Source organism: Geotrypetes seraphini, chromosome 8 (assembly GCF_902459505.1).
Source record: "Geotrypetes seraphini chromosome 8, aGeoSer1.1, whole genome shotgun sequence".
Taxonomy (NCBI): domain Eukaryota; kingdom Metazoa; phylum Chordata; class Amphibia; order Gymnophiona; family Dermophiidae; genus Geotrypetes; species Geotrypetes seraphini.
Genome location: NC_047091.1, coordinates 86,124,016 through 86,144,718, shown reverse-complemented (window position 1 = coordinate 86,144,718; position 20,703 = coordinate 86,124,016). Strand labels below are relative to the sequence as shown.

At 46.6% G+C, this 20,703-nt stretch overlaps 4 protein-coding genes across 4 annotated transcripts; 1 reads left to right on the top strand and 3 right to left on the bottom strand.

Annotated features, from left to right (window-relative positions):
* Positions 1-6,681: 6,681 nt before the first annotated feature.
* Positions 6,682-7,150, bottom strand: LOC117364938 (histone H2A type 1). Its single transcript, XM_033954685.1, has one exon. It carries the CDS (start codon positions 7,105-7,107, stop codon positions 6,715-6,717), a length of 393 nt encoding a protein of 130 aa, XP_033810576.1. The 5' UTR covers positions 7,108-7,150; the 3' UTR covers positions 6,682-6,714.
* Positions 7,151-7,408: 258 nt separating this feature from the next.
* Positions 7,409-7,881, top strand: LOC117364944 (histone H2B-like). The gene has a single exon (XM_033954691.1). It carries the CDS (start codon positions 7,443-7,445, stop codon positions 7,821-7,823), a length of 381 nt encoding a protein of 126 aa, XP_033810582.1. The 5' UTR covers positions 7,409-7,442; the 3' UTR covers positions 7,824-7,881.
* An 820-nt stretch (positions 7,882-8,701) lies between these two features.
* Positions 8,702-9,079, bottom strand: LOC117364957 (histone H4). Its single transcript, XM_033954705.1, has one exon. The coding sequence runs from the start codon at positions 9,067-9,069 to the stop codon at positions 8,758-8,760; it is 312 nt and encodes a 103-aa protein (XP_033810596.1). The 5' UTR covers positions 9,070-9,079; the 3' UTR covers positions 8,702-8,757.
* A 9,995-nt stretch (positions 9,080-19,074) lies between these two features.
* Positions 19,075-19,794, bottom strand: LOC117364928 (histone H1.01-like). Its single transcript, XM_033954675.1, has one exon. The coding sequence runs from the start codon at positions 19,744-19,746 to the stop codon at positions 19,132-19,134; it is 615 nt and encodes a 204-aa protein (XP_033810566.1). The 5' UTR covers positions 19,747-19,794; the 3' UTR covers positions 19,075-19,131.
* Positions 19,795-20,703: the final 909 nt, after the last annotated feature.

Here is a 20,703-nt window from a genome sequence, read left to right as displayed (position 1 = left end):
CGTAGCTAAAATCCACACTACAGTTTTGTAAAAGAGGGAGGGGTTAGTTTGTGATTACATATTCCTTACTAGGCGAATGTGTTTTCTGTGTTCTGTGTGTTCGAAAGACATGGTTTTCTGTTAGGATTGACGGTGTAGGATTGATCTGTGCTGGTCTGGCTTGTTTAGTTTTACAATGGGTGTATTGATGTACTGCTCACTGCAATATGTAAGATGCTGCCTTTTCCTAGGTACTCATGTGTGACGTGTGGTTTGTTACTAAAAATCATGTTTTTCTTACAGATGGGGGGGGGGGGTGCCAAAAAATGATGGGCCCCGGATGTTACATATGCTAGGTATGCCACTGTATGTAAAGATACCAGAAAGCTGGCGTAGCAAAAACTTCTAAGTTTTGAGTATTTAACCCTCCCACAATCTCACGGGCACTCGTTTCAAGTTTATTGAGATTTTGATTTAAACGCAATATCAAATATTTTCAATGCGTATAACAAAAATAAATTTGGGGAAATAAATAAAACCATTTGAACCAGTGTTCCCGCTAAGCTGCGCTGGCGTGCGCTGGCGCACAAAATATTACATCGCAGCGCACACGTTTCTCGTCACAGCGCACGATCGGAAGAGGCGTACGGCAGATGGCAGGGCGGCGAGAGGAGAATCGGGCGAGTTGGCTCATAACTTGCTGGCGCCCGATATTTTTGGCTCACGGTGAAAAAAGTTTGCTCACAACACCCGCCCGCTTAGAGGGAACACTGCTTGGGGGTAATAGTGGACAACACAATGAAGCCGTTGGCACAGTGCGCAACAGCCTCTAAGAAGGCGAATAGAATGCTAGGTATTATCAAGAAAGGCATTACAACCAGATCGAAAGAGGTGCGCCCGCATCTGGAGTACTGCGTCCAATATTGGTCGCTGTACCTTAAGAAGGATATGGCGATATTTGAGAGGGTTTAGAAAAGAGCGACGCGATTGATAAAAGGTATGGAAAACCTTTCATATGCTGAGAGATTGGAGAAACTGGGCTCTTTTCCCTGGAAAAGCGGAGACTTAGAGGGGACATGATAGAGACTTACAAGATCATGAAGGGCATAGAGAAAGTGGAGAGGAACAGATTCTTCAAACTTTCAGAAACTACAAGAACGAGAGGGCATACGGAAAAATTAAGAGGGGACAGATTCAGAACCAATACTAGGAAGTTCTTCTTCACCCAAAGGGTGGTGGATGCCTGGAATGCACTTCCAGAGGGTGTGATAGGACAGGGTACGGTATCAGGGTTCAAGAAGGGATTGGATGAATTCCTGAAGAAAAAAGGGATAGAAGAGTATAGATAGAGGACCACTGTACAGGTCCTGGACCTGATGGGCCGCCGCGTGAGCGGACTGCTGGACAAGATGGACCTCTGGTCTGACCCAGCAGAGGCACTGCTTATGTTCTTAAGGGACTTGACTCGAGGGCTGCAGGGTAAGGTAACATTATTCGCTGATGACGCCAAACTATGCAACATAGTAAGTGAAGGATGTTTGCAGGATAATATGACACAGGACCTTCTTGCTTTGGAAAACTGGTCCTCAACATGGCAGCTGGGTTTCAATGCTAAGAAATGTAAGGTCATGCACCTCGGTAGCGGAAATCCATGCAGAACTTACATCTTAAATGGAGAAACATTGACTAGGACCTCGGCAGAACGAGATTTGGGAGTAATCATCAGTGCAGACATGAAGGCTGCCAAACAGGTAGAAAAGGCCTCATCCAGGGCAAGACAAATGATGGGATGTATCAATAGAAGTTTCGTCAGCCGGAAACCAGAAGTCATAATGCTACTGTACAGGACCATGGTGAGACCTCATCTGGAGTACTGTGTGCAATTCTGGAGGCCACATTACCGTAAAGACGTGCTTAGAGTCGAGTCGGTTCAGCGGATGGCCACTAGGATGATCTCGGGGCTCAAGGGTCTCTCATACGAAGAGAGACTGAACAGATTGCAGCTCTACACTCTGGAGGAACGTAGGGAGAGGGGAGACATGATTGAGACATTTAAATACATCACAGAACGTGTCGAGGTGGAAGATGACATCCTTTTCTCAAAGAACCCTCGGCCACAAGAGGGCATCCGCTTAAACTTAGAGGGGGGAAATTTAGTTGTGACACCAGGAAGTATTTCTTCACGGAAAGAGTGGTGGATCACTGGAACAAGCTTCCGGTGCAGGTGGTCGAGACCACCAGCGTTCTTGACTTCAAGAATAAATGGGACATCTACGTGGGATCCCTACGAAGGTCGAGTTAAGGAACTAGGTCATTAGCATTCAGACTTATTGGGGTGGGTCAGTTGAGTGGGCAGACTTGATGGGCTATAGCCCTTTTCTGCCGTCATCTTTCTATGTTTCTAAAATCCTGTAGCCAGCAAAAAAAAAAAACATTGTGTGCTGTTGAGCCAGCAGCACCCAATAAAATCATCCTGTGGTAGCCATTACACCAAAACAAAATCAACTTATGGTATTAGCCAGCAAAAAAACACTCAAAACCAAAACAAACATCGTGTGCTGTTAAGCAGCAGCACAAAAATTAAATCAACTTGTGCTGTTAGCCAACAAAACAACCATCAGTGAGTGCTGTTAGCCAGCAGATTAAATAAAAACAAAACAAGCAGCTTGTTTTGCCAGCCTGTGCCCATCTAATCAGTGCATCCTGAGTGAGCGATTCCTCCGTCTTTTTCTCTTCCTCCTCACCAGTGCTTCCTGAGTGTACATCTCATAAACTGTGTGCCCATAGTAAAAGTGTAAGCTACGAGAATGACCCCTAAGAAGAAGCAGCATGAAAAGGAAGCCAATAAGGAGATGATTACAGTGGCAGTTAAGAAGGAAATCCAGGAACATGAAAAAGGTATGCGAGTGGCTGACGTTGTTATAATAAACCTACATCAAACATTTGCACAATATTAAAAAAGAAAGAAAAATTAAGGAGGCCAGATGCAGCAAAAGGAGTCACGAAAGTATCAAAGAAACAACCACGAGTTCTGGAAGATGTAGAAAAGTTGCTTCTCCTATGGATAAATGAGAAGCAACTTGCAGGTGATACTGTGACTGAGAGCATTATCTGTGAGAAGGCTAAGGCATTGCACACCAACCTTGTAAGGAAACTGCCAGGTACATCAACAGACAATGAAGAAGGCTACAAGGCGAGCAGGGGATGGCTTGATAACTTTAAGAGGAGAAGTAGCATCCATAGTGTTGTGAGGTACGGAGAGGTTGCAAGTTTGGATGCTCGGGCAGCTGAGATGTTCGCTGCTGAGTTCCAGGAGCTCATAGCTTCTGAGTGTTACCTACCGCAGGAAGTTTTTAACTGCGATGAAACGGGGCTTTTTTGGAAAAAGATGCCTAGGAGAACCTACATTACAGCAGAAGAGAATGCAATGCCAGGTCAAAGCCCATGAAAGACCGTCTCACCCTCTTGTTCTGTGCTTATGCAAGTGGGGAACTCAAAGTCAAGCCCCTGCTTGTGTATCATTCTGAGAATCCACGAGCCTTCAAGAAATGCAAGATGCAGAAAAGCCAGTTAAATGTTCTGTGGAGGTCCAACAGCAGGGCTTGGGTCATTCGTATCTTGTTCGTTGAGTGGGTCAACGAGGTCTGTGGTTCTGCAGAAATCCAAGTTCATTAAGGTCAAGTTCCTTCCTCCAAACACAACTCCACTAATCCAGCCCATGAACCAGCAGGTCATTTCAAACTTTAAAAAGCATTATACCAAAACACTCTTTCAGCAACTCTTTGAGGTAACTGATGAAACAAATCTTACCTTCCGAGAGTTTTGGAAAAATCATTTCCACATTGTTAACTGCTTCAAGATCATCGATAAAGCTTGGGAAGGGGTCACCAAGAGAACCCTCAATTCTGCTTGGAGAAAACTCTGGTCTGATTGCGTTCTTGACTATGGCTTGGAGGGGTTTGGTCAAGAACATGAGACTCCGCTTGTCAATGACAATGTGTCCTTGGGGACGACCATGGGACTGGAGATGAATGAAGATGACATCCAGGAGTTGGTGGAGGAACATGGCCAGGAGCTGACCACCAATGAACTGATGAATCTGCATTGTGCACAACAACAAGAGGTAATGGAGGAGATCTCATCTGAGGAGGAGAACAAGACGGAGTAATCTCTCACTTTAAATGAGATTAGGGAGATGTTTAAAATGTGGGAAAAAGTGCAAAATTTTGTAGAAAAGCACCATCCAAATAAGGCTGTAGCAGTGCGAGCGATAAATCTGTTTAACAACAATGCATTGTCACATTTCCGAGAAATCCTCAAAAGGAGGCAGAAGCTACTATCACTGGATAGGTTCCTTGTTAAAATCACACAGAAAGAAACAGATTCCACTGAGCCAACAGATAGCAATGATTAAGTTGTCCTACACAATATCCCTCATCCTCTCCTCTCCTACCTCACAGGCTCAAGCCAATCAGGATTCTGTTCAAAAGTAAAGTGCAGGCTATTTGTGCCATCTCATCAGTGCCTCCATTGTACCTATCAGTGCATTTTGTGTGCCCATCTCATCAGTGCCTCCTGTGTGTCCATCTTAGAAGAAGAAGCAGCATGAAAAAGGTGGTGGTAAGGAGATGAATATTTTTACTTTATACAGTACAGTTTAGTACAAAGTGTTTGGGATGTGGAACAAATCATTTAAGTCTCCATTATTTCCTATGGGGAAATTTGCTTTGTTATAAGAGCGCTTTGGATTGAGAGCATGCTTCTGTAAAGAATTATGCTCTCAAACCAAGGTTCCACTGTATTTCTGAGGAATTTCTGCCTTCGACTCAGATTCATCGCTAATTTTGTAACTATTCCCCACAGCCCACCTCGCATATTCCCGGCAGCAGCTTAACCATCCTCCGTTAACTGTAACCCCTACCCTAGCATCCCATACTTAATCCTAAAAAAAATATCTCTCAAAATAACAAAAATGTGCCTAAAGGTGACTTTGTTGTGCTTCTTTCAAATACCAGCATCTTTACAAAACAATATTTCAAATAATCAGTTCACAGTCATATAAACATGACGGCAGATAAAGGCCCAAATTGCCTATTCAGTGTGTCCATCGGCAGCACCCACTACCCTCTGTCGCCTTCCACTTAACCAGTTCCTGATCCAGTCCATTGTTTTTGGGGCCATAGCAAGGGTATTCAGTTTATTAAATGCCTGTGTGGAGCACTGTCAAAGGCTTTGCTAAAATCCAAATACACCACTATCAAAGTGGTTTTATGTACAAGTTCTGGTGGAATTCTGCGCAATTGTGCATAATTTTGCACAATTCTTCCAAACTGCCACATCTCTTCCTTCTCTCCACATGAGCCTGGCCTCATTCCCTCCTTAGTTTGACCTCCCCCTCATTCATGAAACAGCAGTGATGGGACCCAGCCCACAGAGGCACAAAATTATCAAAATTATCAAAAGGAGTAACTTAGATAGTATAATTGCACAAATCTGCATAGCTTGGACTTCCCTCATACACTTCCACACACATTTGCCCCATATTCCTTGCCCTTACCTCACCCATACGTTGACATCATTAAATCCTTCTGCCAAACTGCTCTCTTCTCCCCCAGTAGCAGATGAATTAATAAATAAATAAACAAACATATTTTACAAACTTGAAAAGTAGCCTTTTCTCCTGCCATCCTGAGTGAGCAGCAGAAAGGCAATAATAAAAGGCCAACAACCAGAGTAGAAGGGTTGACGTGAAAGAGAACAACATGGAGGAGAAGGAGGAAGAAGACACAGATATGATTAACCACTGCAGCCTTTAGGAATATTGTGGTGCTAATTGTTTACTTCTTGTCTGTATTTTTCTTACTTTGGTATTTCCTTGAAATTGTTTAATGAAGGTCAGTTTGCTTTCTATTCTAAATGTCAATCTGGGATCAAATGACCTAACTTTTGGAAAGGCTATTGGTCTCACTGTTCAACAGAAAGTCTTTCATATATTTAAGCCCCACCTGCCATCCTTGTAATGCTGCACCTGTTTTCAATGTCATTGCTTGCACACACTCTATCTTTACATATATATATATTCCGATTCATGTGCACTCTGGGAAACGATAAACCATCAGTGCTTTAAAAAAAAAGCTAACAGAAGTCTTTAAAAAGAGAGTGTTCAGGCCCCAGCTCTCGTTGGCAAGGTTTGAAAAGCCCGCCCTGTGAAGTGATTGGTCAGATAAGAATTCCTTCCTTGCCCAGTCCGGAAGAGAAGCCTCTACAAATCGATATTTTTATAAGGTGTGGTTTGTGGGATTTGAAGTTTTTATTCCTAACCCTGTTTTCCCTGGACGGCTCAAAGCTGTCACTTACCTAATTTTACCTTCTGTTCTAAAACCCCATTGATATTCCTATCCTTTTGGCTATGCCATGTTCTTTTTGTCGCTTTTCTTTGACATCTTTCTACTAACAGGTAAGCCACTACACACCTTCCTTCGTCTCCATATAAGTTTGAGGTGTGCCAAAATACTGCAGCGGTGATCAATGCAAGCCTCGATCCCAGGAGCAAGGCTAGCTCACAGTTAACACATCCACTTCCATATAGTACAATTAAGTCTTGCCAAGTTTACAACTAATGTTTACAAAAGAAAAATGGGTTCATTCAGCAAACTGGCTCTTTCCATGATAAGAGTGGGTGGCTCTGAAAAGAGCCTTTGGGTTTCTGGTTAACGTCCTCTCAATGGGACAGCTTTATTTGCCTTTGGCCGCTTTGTGGCTCTCGGTTTTCTTGGGCAGTAGCACAGCCTGGATGTTAGGCAGGACGCCGCCCTGCGCGATGGTGACTTTCCCCAGCAGCTTATTCAGTTCTTCATCGTTGCGGATGGCCAGCTGCAAGTGCCTGGGGATGATCCGAGTCTTCTTGTTATCGCGCGCGGCATTGCCGGCCAGCTCTAAGATCTCAGCGGTCAGATACTCCAGCACCGCTGCCAGATAGACCGGGGCGCCGGCACCCACCCGCTCAGCATAGTTGCCCTTCCTCAGCAGTCTGTGCACCCGCCCTACGGGAAACTGCAGCCCTGCTCGGGACGAGCGAGTCTTGGCTTTAGCTCGAGCCTTCCCTCCTTGTTTGCCGCGCCCAGACATCTTATTTTCAAATTGGCTTTGTGAGAATAAAAGAATCTCAATCGCTTCTGTCCCGGAACTTTTATTCTTTCCTAAAGCTTCACTACATCGTTTTTGATTGGATAAACGAGTTCAGCCCCGCCTATGAGGCTGATTTTCATCCAAGGTTTGCTCGCGGACCAATCCCGCTCTAGAAAGTAACCGGAGGATATCCCCCAACACTTACTCGGTCCAATAACAAGGAAAGGCGCGCAGGTACACAAATTTGCATAAGTATACTATAAATAAAGCCTTCCGCCATTATTCAGCACATTCTGTTTGCTTACTTTTAGAAAGTAGTTAGGAACTATACTGAGATGCCCGAGCCAGCCAAATCAGCTCCAGCAGCCAAGAAAGGCTCCAAGAAAGCCGTGAGCAAGACTCAGAAAAAAGATGGCAAGAGGCGCAAGAAACAGAGGAAGGAGAGCTACGCTATTTATATCTATAAAGTGCTGAAGCAGGTTCATCCCGACACCGGCATTTCCTCCAAGGCTATGGGCATCATGAACTCCTTCGTGAGTGACATCTTCGAGCGCATCGCCGGAGAAGCCTCCCGCCTCGCTCATTACAACAAGCGCTCCACCATCACCTCCAGGGAGATCCAGACCGCAGTGCGCCTCCTGCTGCCCGGTGAACTGGCCAAACACGCCGTGTCCGAGGGCACCAAGGCAGTCACCAAGTACACCAGCTCCAAGTAATTGCGGGCTTAGCCTACAGCTCTACAAACCAAACCCAAAGGCTCTTTTCAGAGCCACCCACATGCTACACATAAAGAGATGGATTTCTAGTTTATACAGCACTTCTCTTCAAAGTTCTGAGCGAGGTGTTTTCCTTTTCTCCTAGATTCTATGTTTCTTTTCCCCTTCTCTATATTTAAAACCTCTTGCTGCTAGCCCTCATGACCCGCATACCCTAAATAAGATAGCATAAAACACCGAGGAGGCGTCTCATCGGGAAAGTATAAAACGCGGATCTCAACCGCATATCCTTAAAAAAGTTAATTTATTAACAACTTTGTAACTTGCAGTTTCTAACACTACGGATGTGTGCTGACAGTCTTATTAAGAATAATAAATTTGAGGAAACACTTCAGCTAAGGGAGGTCTGGGCAGGAAAAAGTATTTTTGCCTGGTTCAACCTGGTCTTGAACCCAGATCAGCAGGGCCCAAGATAGCTACCCTGCCACTTTTAGTCTCAGCAAAGGGAGGGAGAAGCACTAGGGTCCATCAGAGCATAAAAGTGTCGAGACTAAGAGTGACAAAACTTGATTATTTTACAAGCTAAGAAAGTAGCCTAGAGGTTAGGCCAGCTGTCTTGGGCCCTGCTGATGTGGCTGAAGTGTTTCCTCATATTTATTACTAATACTGTCAGTGCAGAGCGGTGGGTAAGAAAACGGTAATATCAGTGGAACGATTGGCTAAAATCTGGACCTGAAGGCATGAAATCTGAAACCTGAGCTGTGAATTAACATATTTAAGGGGGGGGGGGGCGGTTGAGATCCTCGTGGTTAAGACTATTTGTTACAACAGATAGCTAAAAAGACACTGAAATTACAGCTCTGTTCTTGAAAGCGTGGGTGGCTCTTAAAAGAGCCTTTGGGTTTTGTGAACTGAGAAAAGTCAATGACACTCTTTAACCTCCAAAGCCGTACAGAGTGCGGCCCTGGCGTTTCAAGGCATATACCACATCCATAGCGGTCACGGTCTTTCGCTTGGCGTGCTCGGTGTAGGTAACGGCATCCCGGATGACATTCTCTAGGAAAACCTTCAGCACCCCACGAGTCTCTTCATAGATGAGACCAGAAATACGCTTTACGCCACCTCTGCGCGCCAGGCGTCGGATTGCAGGCTTCGTGATACCCTGGATATTATCGCGCAGAACCTTCCTGTGCCGCTTAGCGCCTCCTTTACCCAGACCCTTTCCGCCTTTACCACGTCCAGACATCTTGAGCTATCAAAACTAAAAACACAACAGTGACAAATCCGCAAACTGCCTTTAATATACAAGAGAGTCCGACCTGAAAGAGAACTGCCATTTTCTGCAAACGCGGGAAAACCAAGCTACAATTACTGCCTCCAAATCTGTGTTCATTCAGCAAATTCTCCAAAAGGGATAGAACTGAACGGATTCTTTGCCCTGCTCCACACATGTTGGCGTTGTTAAACTGCTGTGAATGATATTAACTTGGAATATAAGCACGAGCGGGGACATAAAGTATCATTTACCCAGCCCAGCTCAAACCTCCACTCATTCCCATCTTAAAGCTACTTTCCCTTTTCTTGGGTTCGTTGGTTGGTTGGTTCTATCACAGCTGCTCTAAACTGAGTTATTGTCTCAGTATTTTCAACGCATTGTCATTAGACAATGATCTGCATTAAGGATAAATGTGGAACATAGAAATGAATAATATCATTCTAAATCAAATGTGCCCCACCCTGAGCACTCCATAGGGCAGGGGGAAAATGAGATCTAAGGAAACTTGAGAGGGCAAAATATAAGATTTTGCGTCAAAAAGGGGTAGGACTTTGTAACTGGAGGTGCGGTAACCCAAGGTAGCAGTTCATGACATGGGAGTGAAGCGCATATGTTGCACTTCAGAGTAGAGAGTTGTGCGGGGACAGAAATCCCACCCGTCCCTGCCAAAGTCTCACCCGTCCCTGCCAAAGTCTCACCCGTCCCCACCCGTCCCTGCCAAAGTCTCACCCGTCCCCGTGAGGAATCCCCTCCGTCCCCGCCTGTCCCCGCGAGGAATCCCCTCTGTCCCCGCCCGTCCCCGCGAGGAATCCCCCTCCGTCCCCGCCCGTCCCTATAAACTTCAGAAATAGTTATTTCATTTAATTATGCTACTGAATTAAAGGCTCTGGTAGAAACCCATTTACAAATAAGCAAAAAGACTTTATTAATTTGGAAATATTAATTGGGAAGAATACATACTTTGTAAACGGGTTTCTACCAGAGCCTCTTTTGTTTATAAATTTTTATCAACACAACTAATATACTACTTTATCCTGAAGCAAAAAAAAAGAAAAAAAAGAAATAGAATTATTTTCCTACCTTTGTTGCCTGGTTTCTGCTTTCCTCATGTTCTCATTCAGTTCCTTCCATCCACTGTCTCTCTTCCTTCTGCGTCTTCCATTTGCTCTGTTACTGTGCCTCTTCCTTTCTCCCCCCTTCCAAATTGGTCTGGCACCCATCTTCTTCCCTCCGCTCCCCCCATAATCTGGCATCTCTGTCTTCTTCCCTGCCAGCGTTTTCTCCCCACTCTCTCTTCCCCATTTCCTTTCAGCGTCCTTCTCCCCCCATCTTCCCCATGTCCTATCAGCGTCCTTCTCCCCCCTCTGTCTTCCCCATGTCCTTTCAGTGTCCTCCCCCCCCTCTGTCTTCCCCATGTCCTTTCAGCGTCCTTCTCAACCCCCGCCCCCGTCTTCCCCATGGCTTTTCAGCATCCTTCTCCACCACCCCCCCGTCTTCCCCATGTCCTCTCAGCGTCCTTCTCCCCCTTCTGTCTTCCACAAATGCTTTCAGTGTCCTTCCCCCCCCTCGTCTTCCCCATGGCCTTTCAGCGTCCTTCTCCACCCCTTTGTCTTCCCCAGTGCTTTCAGCGTCCTTCTCCCCCCTCCTTCTCTCTCGCCCCGGGTGCAGCACAGCCGGCCAGGTCCCCTTACTTTTGTGCTGACAACAGCCCCGGTCTGACAAACCTCCCTGCCCTTAACCGCGAATCTAAATTTCCTTCTTACAGCTGCTGTAAGAAGGTAATTTAGATTTGCGGTTAAGGGCAGGGAGGTTTGTCGGACCTGGCCGGCTGTGCTGCACCTGGGGCGGGGCGGACCGCCCCCCTCCCTTGGTAGCCACTCGAGCCGCTAGGCTACTCCTCCTTACCTACCCTGCCTGCAGCACAGAGCCGAACGGAAGTCTTCCCGACGTCAGCGCTGACGTCGGGAAGACTTCCGTTCGGCTCTGTGCTGCAAGCAGAGCTGGTAGGGAGAAAAGCCGCATGACTTAGTACATCCAGCCCCGCAGGAACCCTGCAACCCTCGGAGGCGTCCCCACGGGAACCCTGTGACCCTAGGGGGCGTCCCCATTGGATTCCCGCGACCCTAGGGGGCGTCCCCACGGGATCCCCGTGACCCGAAGGGGGAACCCGCGGGTCCCGCGGGATTCCCGTCGTCCCCGTTCCCGTGCAGCTCTCTACTTCAGAGCAGACAGGATAACCATGTCCAGTGACCCTGGTTCATCCTGATTCTGCAGCCATCTTAAATGCTACAAAATTTGAACTTTGTATGACAAAGGGTACGGTCTCATCTCCAAGCACTGCCTTCTCCACAATCCTTTTTGCCTTCTGTCACCTATGGGGCTCAGAGGCAGGATATTTGGGCCCGAGAAGCAGGGGAGAAGGAGAAGAAATATGCAGCAAAGGCCTTGTACCGCTCCTATCCTACTAACAGTCGTGGACAGGACAGGATGAAGGTCGCTAAATCAAGGAGGAAGAAAAATGGAAATTGATCGGGGCTTAATTCATAGTGAGAATTGTATGGGGGAAATGAGTGGGAGGATCGGAGGGCAAGCCAGATGAGTGGAGAGAGATTGAACGGATTCCAGGGTGGAGGAAGGATGAAGGTAGAAACTGGCTTACTGGGAGAGGGGTTAGGGACAGTAGAAAGATAAGAACTGAAGCATTACTATACTGGGACAGACCGAAGTTCCATCAAAGCTAGTATCTTGTTTCTAACAGTGGCCAACCTAGATCACAAGTTACTGTCAAGATCTCAATGAGTAAAACAGATTTTATGATGCGTAACCTAGAAATAAGCAGTGGATTTTCCCAAAACTATCCTAATAATGGCTTAGGAATTTACTGTTAGGAAGTTAACCAAACCTTATTTTAATCCTGCTAAGCTAACTGCATTCACCCCATTCTCTGGCAAGAAACTCAGGAGTTTTTTTAAAAAATTATTTATTTATAAATTTCAAATTATTTATCAAGCATACAAAACTTGTACAGAAAGAAATTGAACTTAGATCACATTCAAAAAGAGAGAAAATATTGTTACAAGTCAACAAATATAAAGCAAGAGCTTGAGACTGAAGCAAAATGTAATGCTAAGTTCTTCTAACGAGCTTAAGATTTTTCTTTACCCTGTCTGGTGAATGACAAGAAGAAAGTTAATTGACATGGTTCAAAGAAAACATACTTATTTGTTTGGAAATGTACAATGCACTTAGAGGGATGACGCATATCAAAAGTAGCCCCCAAAGCCAAGACTCCTGGTTTAAGTAGAAGAAAGTCACGTCTACGCTTCTGCGTCTCGCGTGATATATCTGGATATATCTGAATCTTATAACCCAGGAATTGTTTCTGTCTATTTTTAAAGAATAGTCTCAAAATCCACATCTTATCTGTTTGAAGAGCTACAGTGTCCTGTAGCCTGGCAGCGGAGTGGTGTTATGCGTAATGTGACTCTCTTGAAGCTTTTCCCGCTACTGGTCGCCTGCGAACTTTGGCCTGCTCGGCTGTGTAATAAGTGTGTAATATTTTGGTGCGATAATATGGGGGTTGTGGAGGTCGTCAATCGGCATGCCGCAAAATGTTTGCAGGTTAATCAGTTGATGTGTGAGATCGTTCTGCGTTGTTTGCGGCTCAATTTGTACATTAGGGCTAGGCATGTGCCAGGGAGTTGCAACTGTATTGCTGATGCTCTTTCTCGCTTTAACTTTTCGCAGTTTCGTCGGCTGGCTCCAGACGCGCAGCTCCATGGTTTGCAGATGCCGGATCATTTATGGAGCCTGGTCGGGAAGAGCTCTGGGACTTGCTGAGACAGTCGGTGGCTCCTACCACCTGGACTTGCTACAATGCTGGATTCCGTCGATTGTTCGCCTTCCTGTCTTCCCGGGGTTGGTCCCCAGGACCAGTATCCGAGACCCTGCTAGCGGAATTTGTGCAGGACTCGCATCGTGGGGGGTTTGTAGCGGGGAGTTGTACCTGGCCACTTAGCTGGTTTTACATTCTTCTCCAGGGCCTTGGGGTGGCGTTGCCCGTCCTCGGGTTTCCTAGTGTGTAGACTTCTGACGGCTATGGCTAGGATTGCACCACAGCAACCCGATTTCTCATGACTTGTTGATGAGGTTGATCGTGGAATTGCCGGCGGTGGCTCGATCCCGAAACGAGGTGCTGCTGTTCACTGCTGCTTTTTCGCTAGCTTTTTTCGGAGCCTTCCGCGTCGGGGAGCTATTAGTGCATCCTGCTGATTCGGTGTGTGCGCGTGGCTTTTTATTGCGGCATGTACAGTGCGATGACAGTACCGTTAGTTTATATCTTGCCAGATCCAAGATGGACCAGCTGGGCAGGGGCCGTATGGTGGTGTTGCATAAGATAGTGGGTGTTACTTGCCCGGTTACGGCTCTGTGTGCCTATATGGCGGTTCGTCCTCCTTTGGGGTTAGCCTTGTTGTTGCATGAAAACGGCGGGCCCCTTACTCGTTATCAGTTCTTAGCTGTGCTGCGTCTAGTTTTGAGCCGATGTGGTGAGGACCCGGCGCGCTTTGGTACTCATTCATTTCGGATTGGGGCTGCCACTTGTGCCTTTCTGGCTGGGGTGCCAGGTGTAGGGATTCAACGGTTGGTGCATTGGTCCTCGGACTGTTACAGGAGTTACATTAGGCCTCAGGGGTGGCACGAGGTTTAGATCAGGGAGGGAGCTAGGTAGGGCTGCTGAGTTAATGTTTCCACTGATGGGTACCTTGGTCTCAGGGGAGTGGGTGGCTATAGCTGGTTGGTGCATGCTCAGGACTGACACTTTACTAACCAGAGTTTTGTGTTTTGATTTAGGGCTGGATTTGATTGTTGGGTTTGCCTTGCAGATGCGGTACGGCGACAGCGTGCGGTGTAGATTGTCGGGCACTCCTTCGTCCACTGGGTGGGAGAGCGTGCCGCGATCCGGCCTGGGGGTCAGCACCTGGGTCTGCAGCACTTGGGCATTCGCTTGTCCTGGTGGGGTCAGCGGGGCATGAGGTGGCATCAGCTGTTACCGTTGCTGGCTGACTTCCGTCGTCGCCCTCGTCGTCCGGATGTCCTGCTGCTGCATTTGGGTGGTAACGACGTGGATTCCCAGACGGGGAAGCACCTGATTGACACTCTTCTGGGTGATCTCAGGATGGTATTGGAGTGGTTCCCTGGCACGACGCTGCTGTGGTCGGACATTATTCCACGACCACGCCGGCTGGAGTCCCGGAGATGGACCAGGGGTCTGTGCAAGGTTAACCGTCAGGTAGGGCGATGGGTGGAGTCTAGGGGGGGTGCAACTACGACACGAATGGGTGGATGTGTCCTGTTTAGGTTTATTTGCGAGGGATCGGGTACATTTGTCGGACGTGGGCTGGGATTTGCTTTTGGATGATTTCTCGTCGGGTTGTGAGCGTTGGGCGCTATCTTAGTCGCACCTTCTGTTCATTGGGGGGGGGGGGGCCTGTAAGGGTTTACAGGCCCTATGGCGGTATCTCGAGCTACTGGCTGGGCTCATCAGGGGATGAGCGGTGGGCCAGCTGGGAGCCGTGCCTGGTGGGTCAGGTGACCCGGGTTAGTGGGGCATGTGGGGGACATGCCACCCCCCAGATTCTTGCTTCATGGCGGGGTCGGGGGCATAACTTGTTTTTTACAGTAGCTCGAAATAATTTGTGTTATAATGTTTATACTGTTTATACATTGTTATGTTATTTAACAACCTGTTATGACCAATAAACAGGGCTGCGGCTATTTTTCACCATAATTAGTGTTGAGTTTTTTGTGAGATAATGTAGGGGAGGGGTAAAGGTTTGAAATATATGTAGGTAGCGGGCCTATCCAGATTCCGCTGTTATAGGCAGCCCGAGAACTCGTCTCGACGGGCGTACCTAATGCGGAGCTGGGAGGCCCGCGTGGTAGCCCGTCGGAGACGCGGGGCCGTTGGGGGGAACAGGAGGCAGGGGATTGGTCGGCAGGTCTTCCTGCCGCCGGGAAGACCTGTCATTGGTTAGTCGTGGCATCGGAGGGCGTCGTGAGGGGGGAGGGTTTATAAGTCGGGCCTCGGAGGACTAAGGGCGTTTCTGGTCCTCCGAGGCGGCTTTCCCACCTGCCCACCCTTTGGCTTCTGGGTAGAGAAGGTTGAGTTGGGATATTTGGGCGGTATCTCGAGCTACTGGCTGGGCTCATCAGGGGATGAGCGGTGGGCCGGCTGGGAGCCGTGCCTGGTGGGTCAGGTGACCCGGGTTAGTGGGGCATGTGGGGGACATGCCACCCCCCAGATTCTTGCTTCATGGCGGGGTCGGGGGCATAACTTGTTTTTTACAGTAGCTCGAAATAATTTGTGTTATAATGTTTATACTGTTTATACATTGTTATGTTATTTAACAACCTGTTATGACCAATAAACAGGGCTGCGGCTATTTTTCACCATAATTAGTGTTGAGTTTTTTGTGGGATAATATAGGGGAGGGGTAAAGGTTTGAAATATATGTAGGTAGCGGGCCTATCCAGATTCCGCTGTTATAAGTGTGTGATGAAGTGTCGCAACCTAGAATGTGAGCTCACTTTGCAGAGAGAAAAAGTACCTGTAAATAATATGTAAGCCTCTTTGCTTATACTAGAGAATGACACGGTAGTTGTTACCGAGACTAGCTGTGGGTAACCCTCCGAAATGGTGACAAAAAAAAGTTCACCCGAGTATTGGGACAAGGCCATTCACTGCCTCGTGGAGCAGTGAATGGTCTTCTATTCGCAGTTAAAGGAGTGAGCACGCGTGGCAAACGAGCACTAGGTCCGGCAAGCCTCCTCTCTCCCGACGGCCGTCCATATCCCTCCCTCCCTTTCCTTCTTTTCGTGGCGATTTCTATAAGACTATTTGTTGTATTGCTGCCGGAGCCTTGAAGTCAGGTCACGTGTAGCTGCTGGAAAGTCTCCTCTGACACAACTTCCTGTTTCTGGTTGCATCGGAGGAGACTTTTCCAGCAGCCAACACAACGCGACTTCAATGCTCCTGCTGCAAAACAACACATAGAAATTGCCACGAGGGGAAGGGGAAGGGAAGGAGGGAGCTGCACGGCTGGCAGGCGGAAGGGAGGCAGCTGCTGGACTTCGTAAAGGGTGCTGGGGGGTGGGGATGGAGAGGAGAAGATGCTTAAGCAGCCTGAAGGGAACTGGTAAAGAAAGAGAGGGGAGGAGATGCTGGGAAATGGGGAAGAGAGCGTGGGGAGAAGACAATGGAAAATGGGGAAGAGTAAGTGGAGAGAAGACGCTGGGGAAGAGAGAGTGGAAAGAAGACGCTGGGAAAGAGGATAGATTAAGAATATTTGAATCGCTATCCCCTTTTGACTCTTCCCTAGCTTCCCTGCCTTTTCTCCTTACCTCCCCACCTCCCTTTCCCAATCCTATCCACTTTTGTTAACTCCTTCTACTTAAAGAACAATTTTCTCTCTAGGCTTGTGGGAACGGGACAGTGACGGGGACCAAGCCCACAGGAAGAAGGTAACCAATTTTTCCCAAATGTCATTCTCTAACTTGTAAGAAGCATCAAAAACTAAGCCTCAATTAGAGTTAATATATTCGTTTATGACCTCAGCAGTACAAACTGTGAGAAAGACTTCATTCACAGTATAACTTGCACTAAAGTCTTCATCGGTCAGATTTTTTATCTCAAAACTTATTAGTTTATTTATTTTTATTTAGTTTTCAAAATAACTTAAGAGATAATACTCATCTCATTATCAGAGCATAGCAGGGGTGAAGAACCCCTGCTATGCTCTGATAATGAGATGAGTATTATCTCTTAAGTTATTTTGAAAACTAAATAAAAATAAATTAACTAATAAGTTTTGAGATAAAAAATCTGACCGATGAAGACTTTAGTGCAAGTTATACTGTGAATGAAGTCTTTCTCACAGTTTGTAGTGCTGAGGTCATAAACGAATATATTAACTCTAATTGAGGCTTAGTTTTTGATGCTTCTTAGATTTTTTGGCCTTATAAAGATATATCCAAGTGCCCAATATACTTATTCTCTAACTTGTACCATAGAAAATACATAATCTGCAAAAGCCATGACAACATGTCCACAAGGATGAAGTGTTTCGGACATGATGTATCAGCTGAAGAAATGTTGTCAAAATATTTGGAGGTGCCATCGCACCATGGAGCGTTAAAAAAACAATTATAATATTATGTTTTGTTCTCTATTTCAGTCCTAATAATGTTACAGAGAATTTGATCGTTTTTTAAATTGGTTTATTATTACTTTTTTTTCTCCTTCAGATAGTTAACTTTTGTGCTCCACACCTCTGATATTTCTGGCCATAAATGGGTGCCAACACCCAAGTGATAAGCTGTACTGTATTTAAAGCAGTAGTGTCGATTTTAAGAGCAAAGACCGAAACATTCTCAGGTTGCAGCCGGTAACTGAGAAAAGAAATGTCCAATCACTGCTCAGGGCGGGAATTTCAAACCTCTGATTCCGGCTAGTCAATAATGAACAAGATTTTAAAAGGGTTAACCTTACCTATCAGATTGGAAGAGGAGGGGCTCTGAGCTTAACCATGGAGTTCTTCTCCAGCTCTTTTTATAACAGGCAATTTCTAAGTAGTAATTTCATTTTTCCAGTTGGTGGGAATTTGAGGCTTAGGATGCTCCCTTTTCTTTGTCTTTTATTCCCCACAGCCACTCATTCAGATAGCTCGGTAATTAAAGCAAGAAATACGAATCTAAATTGGGAAAGTCCATGGCAGCTTGAGCCACAGCTTTACTGTTCTTTCTCTGAATTCGGAAGATAAGAAAGAAAATCAGTAACGCCGTAACAAAATAAATAATTGCTTGTTTTTATAATTTCATCTCTTCCCCAGCCCACTCCCCGATATTTTCTTGTTCAGTATCAAGAGCAGATAAAGAATGCGAAACGAAAGAAAATGCAGGCCTGGGAAAGAAAAAACCCATCAATCACCAACGACCATTGTTCTCATAGAGAAAAAAGGACCAATCCCGGCAAAGGGCGGGCTTTTCATATTTAGCGGCAGACAAGGCACAGCCTATAAAAGAGGCGAGCAAGCGAGCTGATTTCCATCGTTGTTTTTTTTTCTATAGCATAAGAAGGAAGGAGTCGTGTGTTCGGTATGGCACGTACGAAGCAGACCGCCCGTAAGTCCACCGGAGGAAAAGCTCCTCGCAAGCAGCTAGCGACCAAGGCTGCCCGCAAAAGCGCCCCAGCCACAGGGGGTGTGAAGAAACCTCATCGCTACCGACCGGGCACTGTAGCGCTTAGAGAAATCCGCCGCTATCAGAAGTCCACCGAGCTGCTTATTCGCAAGCTGCCCTTCCAACGCCTGGTGCGAGAGATCGCGCAAGATTTCAAGACCGACTTGCGCTTCCAGAGCTCGGCTGTCATGGCCCTGCAGGAGGCTAGCGAGGCTTATCTGGTGGGGCTCTTCGAGGACACCAATCTCTGCGCTATCCACGCCAAGAGAGTCACCATCATGCCCAAAGATATCCAACTGGCCCGCCGCATTCGTGGGGAGAGGGCTTAGAAAGCGCCCTTGGTCAACAGGCATTTAACCCAAAGGCTCTTTTAAGAGCCACCAACTTCCCACCTGAAAGGGGCTTAAATGAGTCTTGTTTTTTTGTGTATAAAAAGCTACATTTCTAGTGTAGACAGCATTCAGTGCTAGACACCTACTGCAAAAGGTTTACTCTAAACAGCTAATAAAGCATAATAAAATACTGCTCTTATGATTTCAGTTGTTCTCACGCATGGCTACTGGCCTGGAGCAAAGGGATGCCTTGCCCCAACATAGTGGCCACTGGGTTAATCTTGTATAGCCCGGTCTCCTTGCAAACGAGACGGGCTGAATAAGGGGTGTGTGTGTGGGTGGAGGATAACAAAACACGTTGTTGGAAATTATTTAAGATTATGGCGCTCTTTCATTGATGTGTGAGGTGGCTCTGAAAAGAGCCTTTGGGTTTAATAAGCGTCGCCGGTTGTCGAGCAGAGCTTCACTTTTTCTTTGCGGCTTTTGCTGCCTTGGGCTTGGCAGCCTTGGCCGGGCTTTTCTTCCCCTTCGCTTTCACCGCTTTGGCTTTAGCCGGGCTCTTCGCCGCTTTCTTGGCTTTAACCGCTTTGGCCTTTTTGGGGCTCTTGGCTGCTTTCTTGGTGGCGGTTGCCGACGGCTTCTTGGCCCTCTTCGGACTCTTTTTCACTCCGGCCCCTGCCGCCTTTTTCGCTTTCTTCACTGCCGCTTTCTTGCTTTTCGGAGGGCTCTTCTTCTTCGCCTCCGGCTGCTTCTTGTTCAGCTTGAAAGAGCCCGAAGCTCCGCTGCCCTTAGTCTGCAGCAGGCTGCCTTTACTCACCAGACTCTTGACGGCTAGCTTCACGCGACTGTTGTTCCTCTCTACATCGTAGCCGGCTGCCGCCAGAGCCTTCTTCAGGCCAGCCAAGGACACGCCGTTGCGCTCCTTTGAAGCCGAGACCGCCTGCACGATCAGCTCGGAGACGCTGGGGCCCGATGCCTTGCGCGCTTTCGCCGCTCCCGCCGGCTTCTTCGCCTTCTTCTTGGCCGCGCCTGGAGCAGGAGGCGGCGCAGCTGCTGCTGCTGGAGCGGTTTCAGCCATGCTCGAACCAAAGCCCCAGAAAAGCAAAATAAAAAGAGAAAATTCAGCTGTCCCTAAAGCCCTGAAATGAAACTGCTTCGCCCTCTACTCCCTCTATTTATATCAGATGCCGCCCACTGATTGGCTGCCGGCTCATTGTTTGCCTGCTACAGATACTGGAAATGGCTTCTCTCTTCCTTGTGTTTCTTAAGACCTTCAAATAACTTTTTATACTCAAATAAAATTAGTTTGCACAATTATTCTCGTTCGGTTCATTAAAGAGGAGTTCATAGTTTGCACTAAAGTGGGCGTTTGCTTTTGATGTATATTAATAAATTTTTTTAAAAAAACAAACCTTCCCATTGCTTCTTTTGGTCTTTCTCACTTTCTAAAGTGGCGCAACTGGCTTTTATTTGTGAAAATAATATCCCTGTTACAATCTGTTTGAACAGAAATTACACGCCATAAGTTTTAGGAAGGTGTAATACTGCTTTGCTTACAAATGTGCTCTTCCTCTTGAAAAATATTCAATGAAAACCGAGATCTAAGGGAAAACAAATAACACATACCATTCTGCACTGTTCCAAGAAGCCATCACAGAAAAAGGTGGTCTATTCCGTTTTTCAATAAAAAGGAAAACCTTTAGATTACAACTGACAACCTCTATGGTATATTAAGTCTGATGATGCAGAAAAAGTATATACGAGATTTAAAAGTCTAACAATTGGCTGATTAGGGGTTCGGTACTAGTATGCATGTTTGTTTTGTACAGGAGAGTCCTTGAATTCATTCGTCTTATGCTGGGCTTGCCTACTACTTCTTTTATTTTCCTTTAAAGCAATGATCTCAAACTCAAATCCTTTGCAGGGCCACATTTTAGATTTGTAGGTACTTCAAGGGCAGTTTCGTAAAAGGAGGTCTTAAAATTAGCAAGTTATTAGAGAGAAAAAGGATCTCAGAAACCTGCTTAGAAGTCAT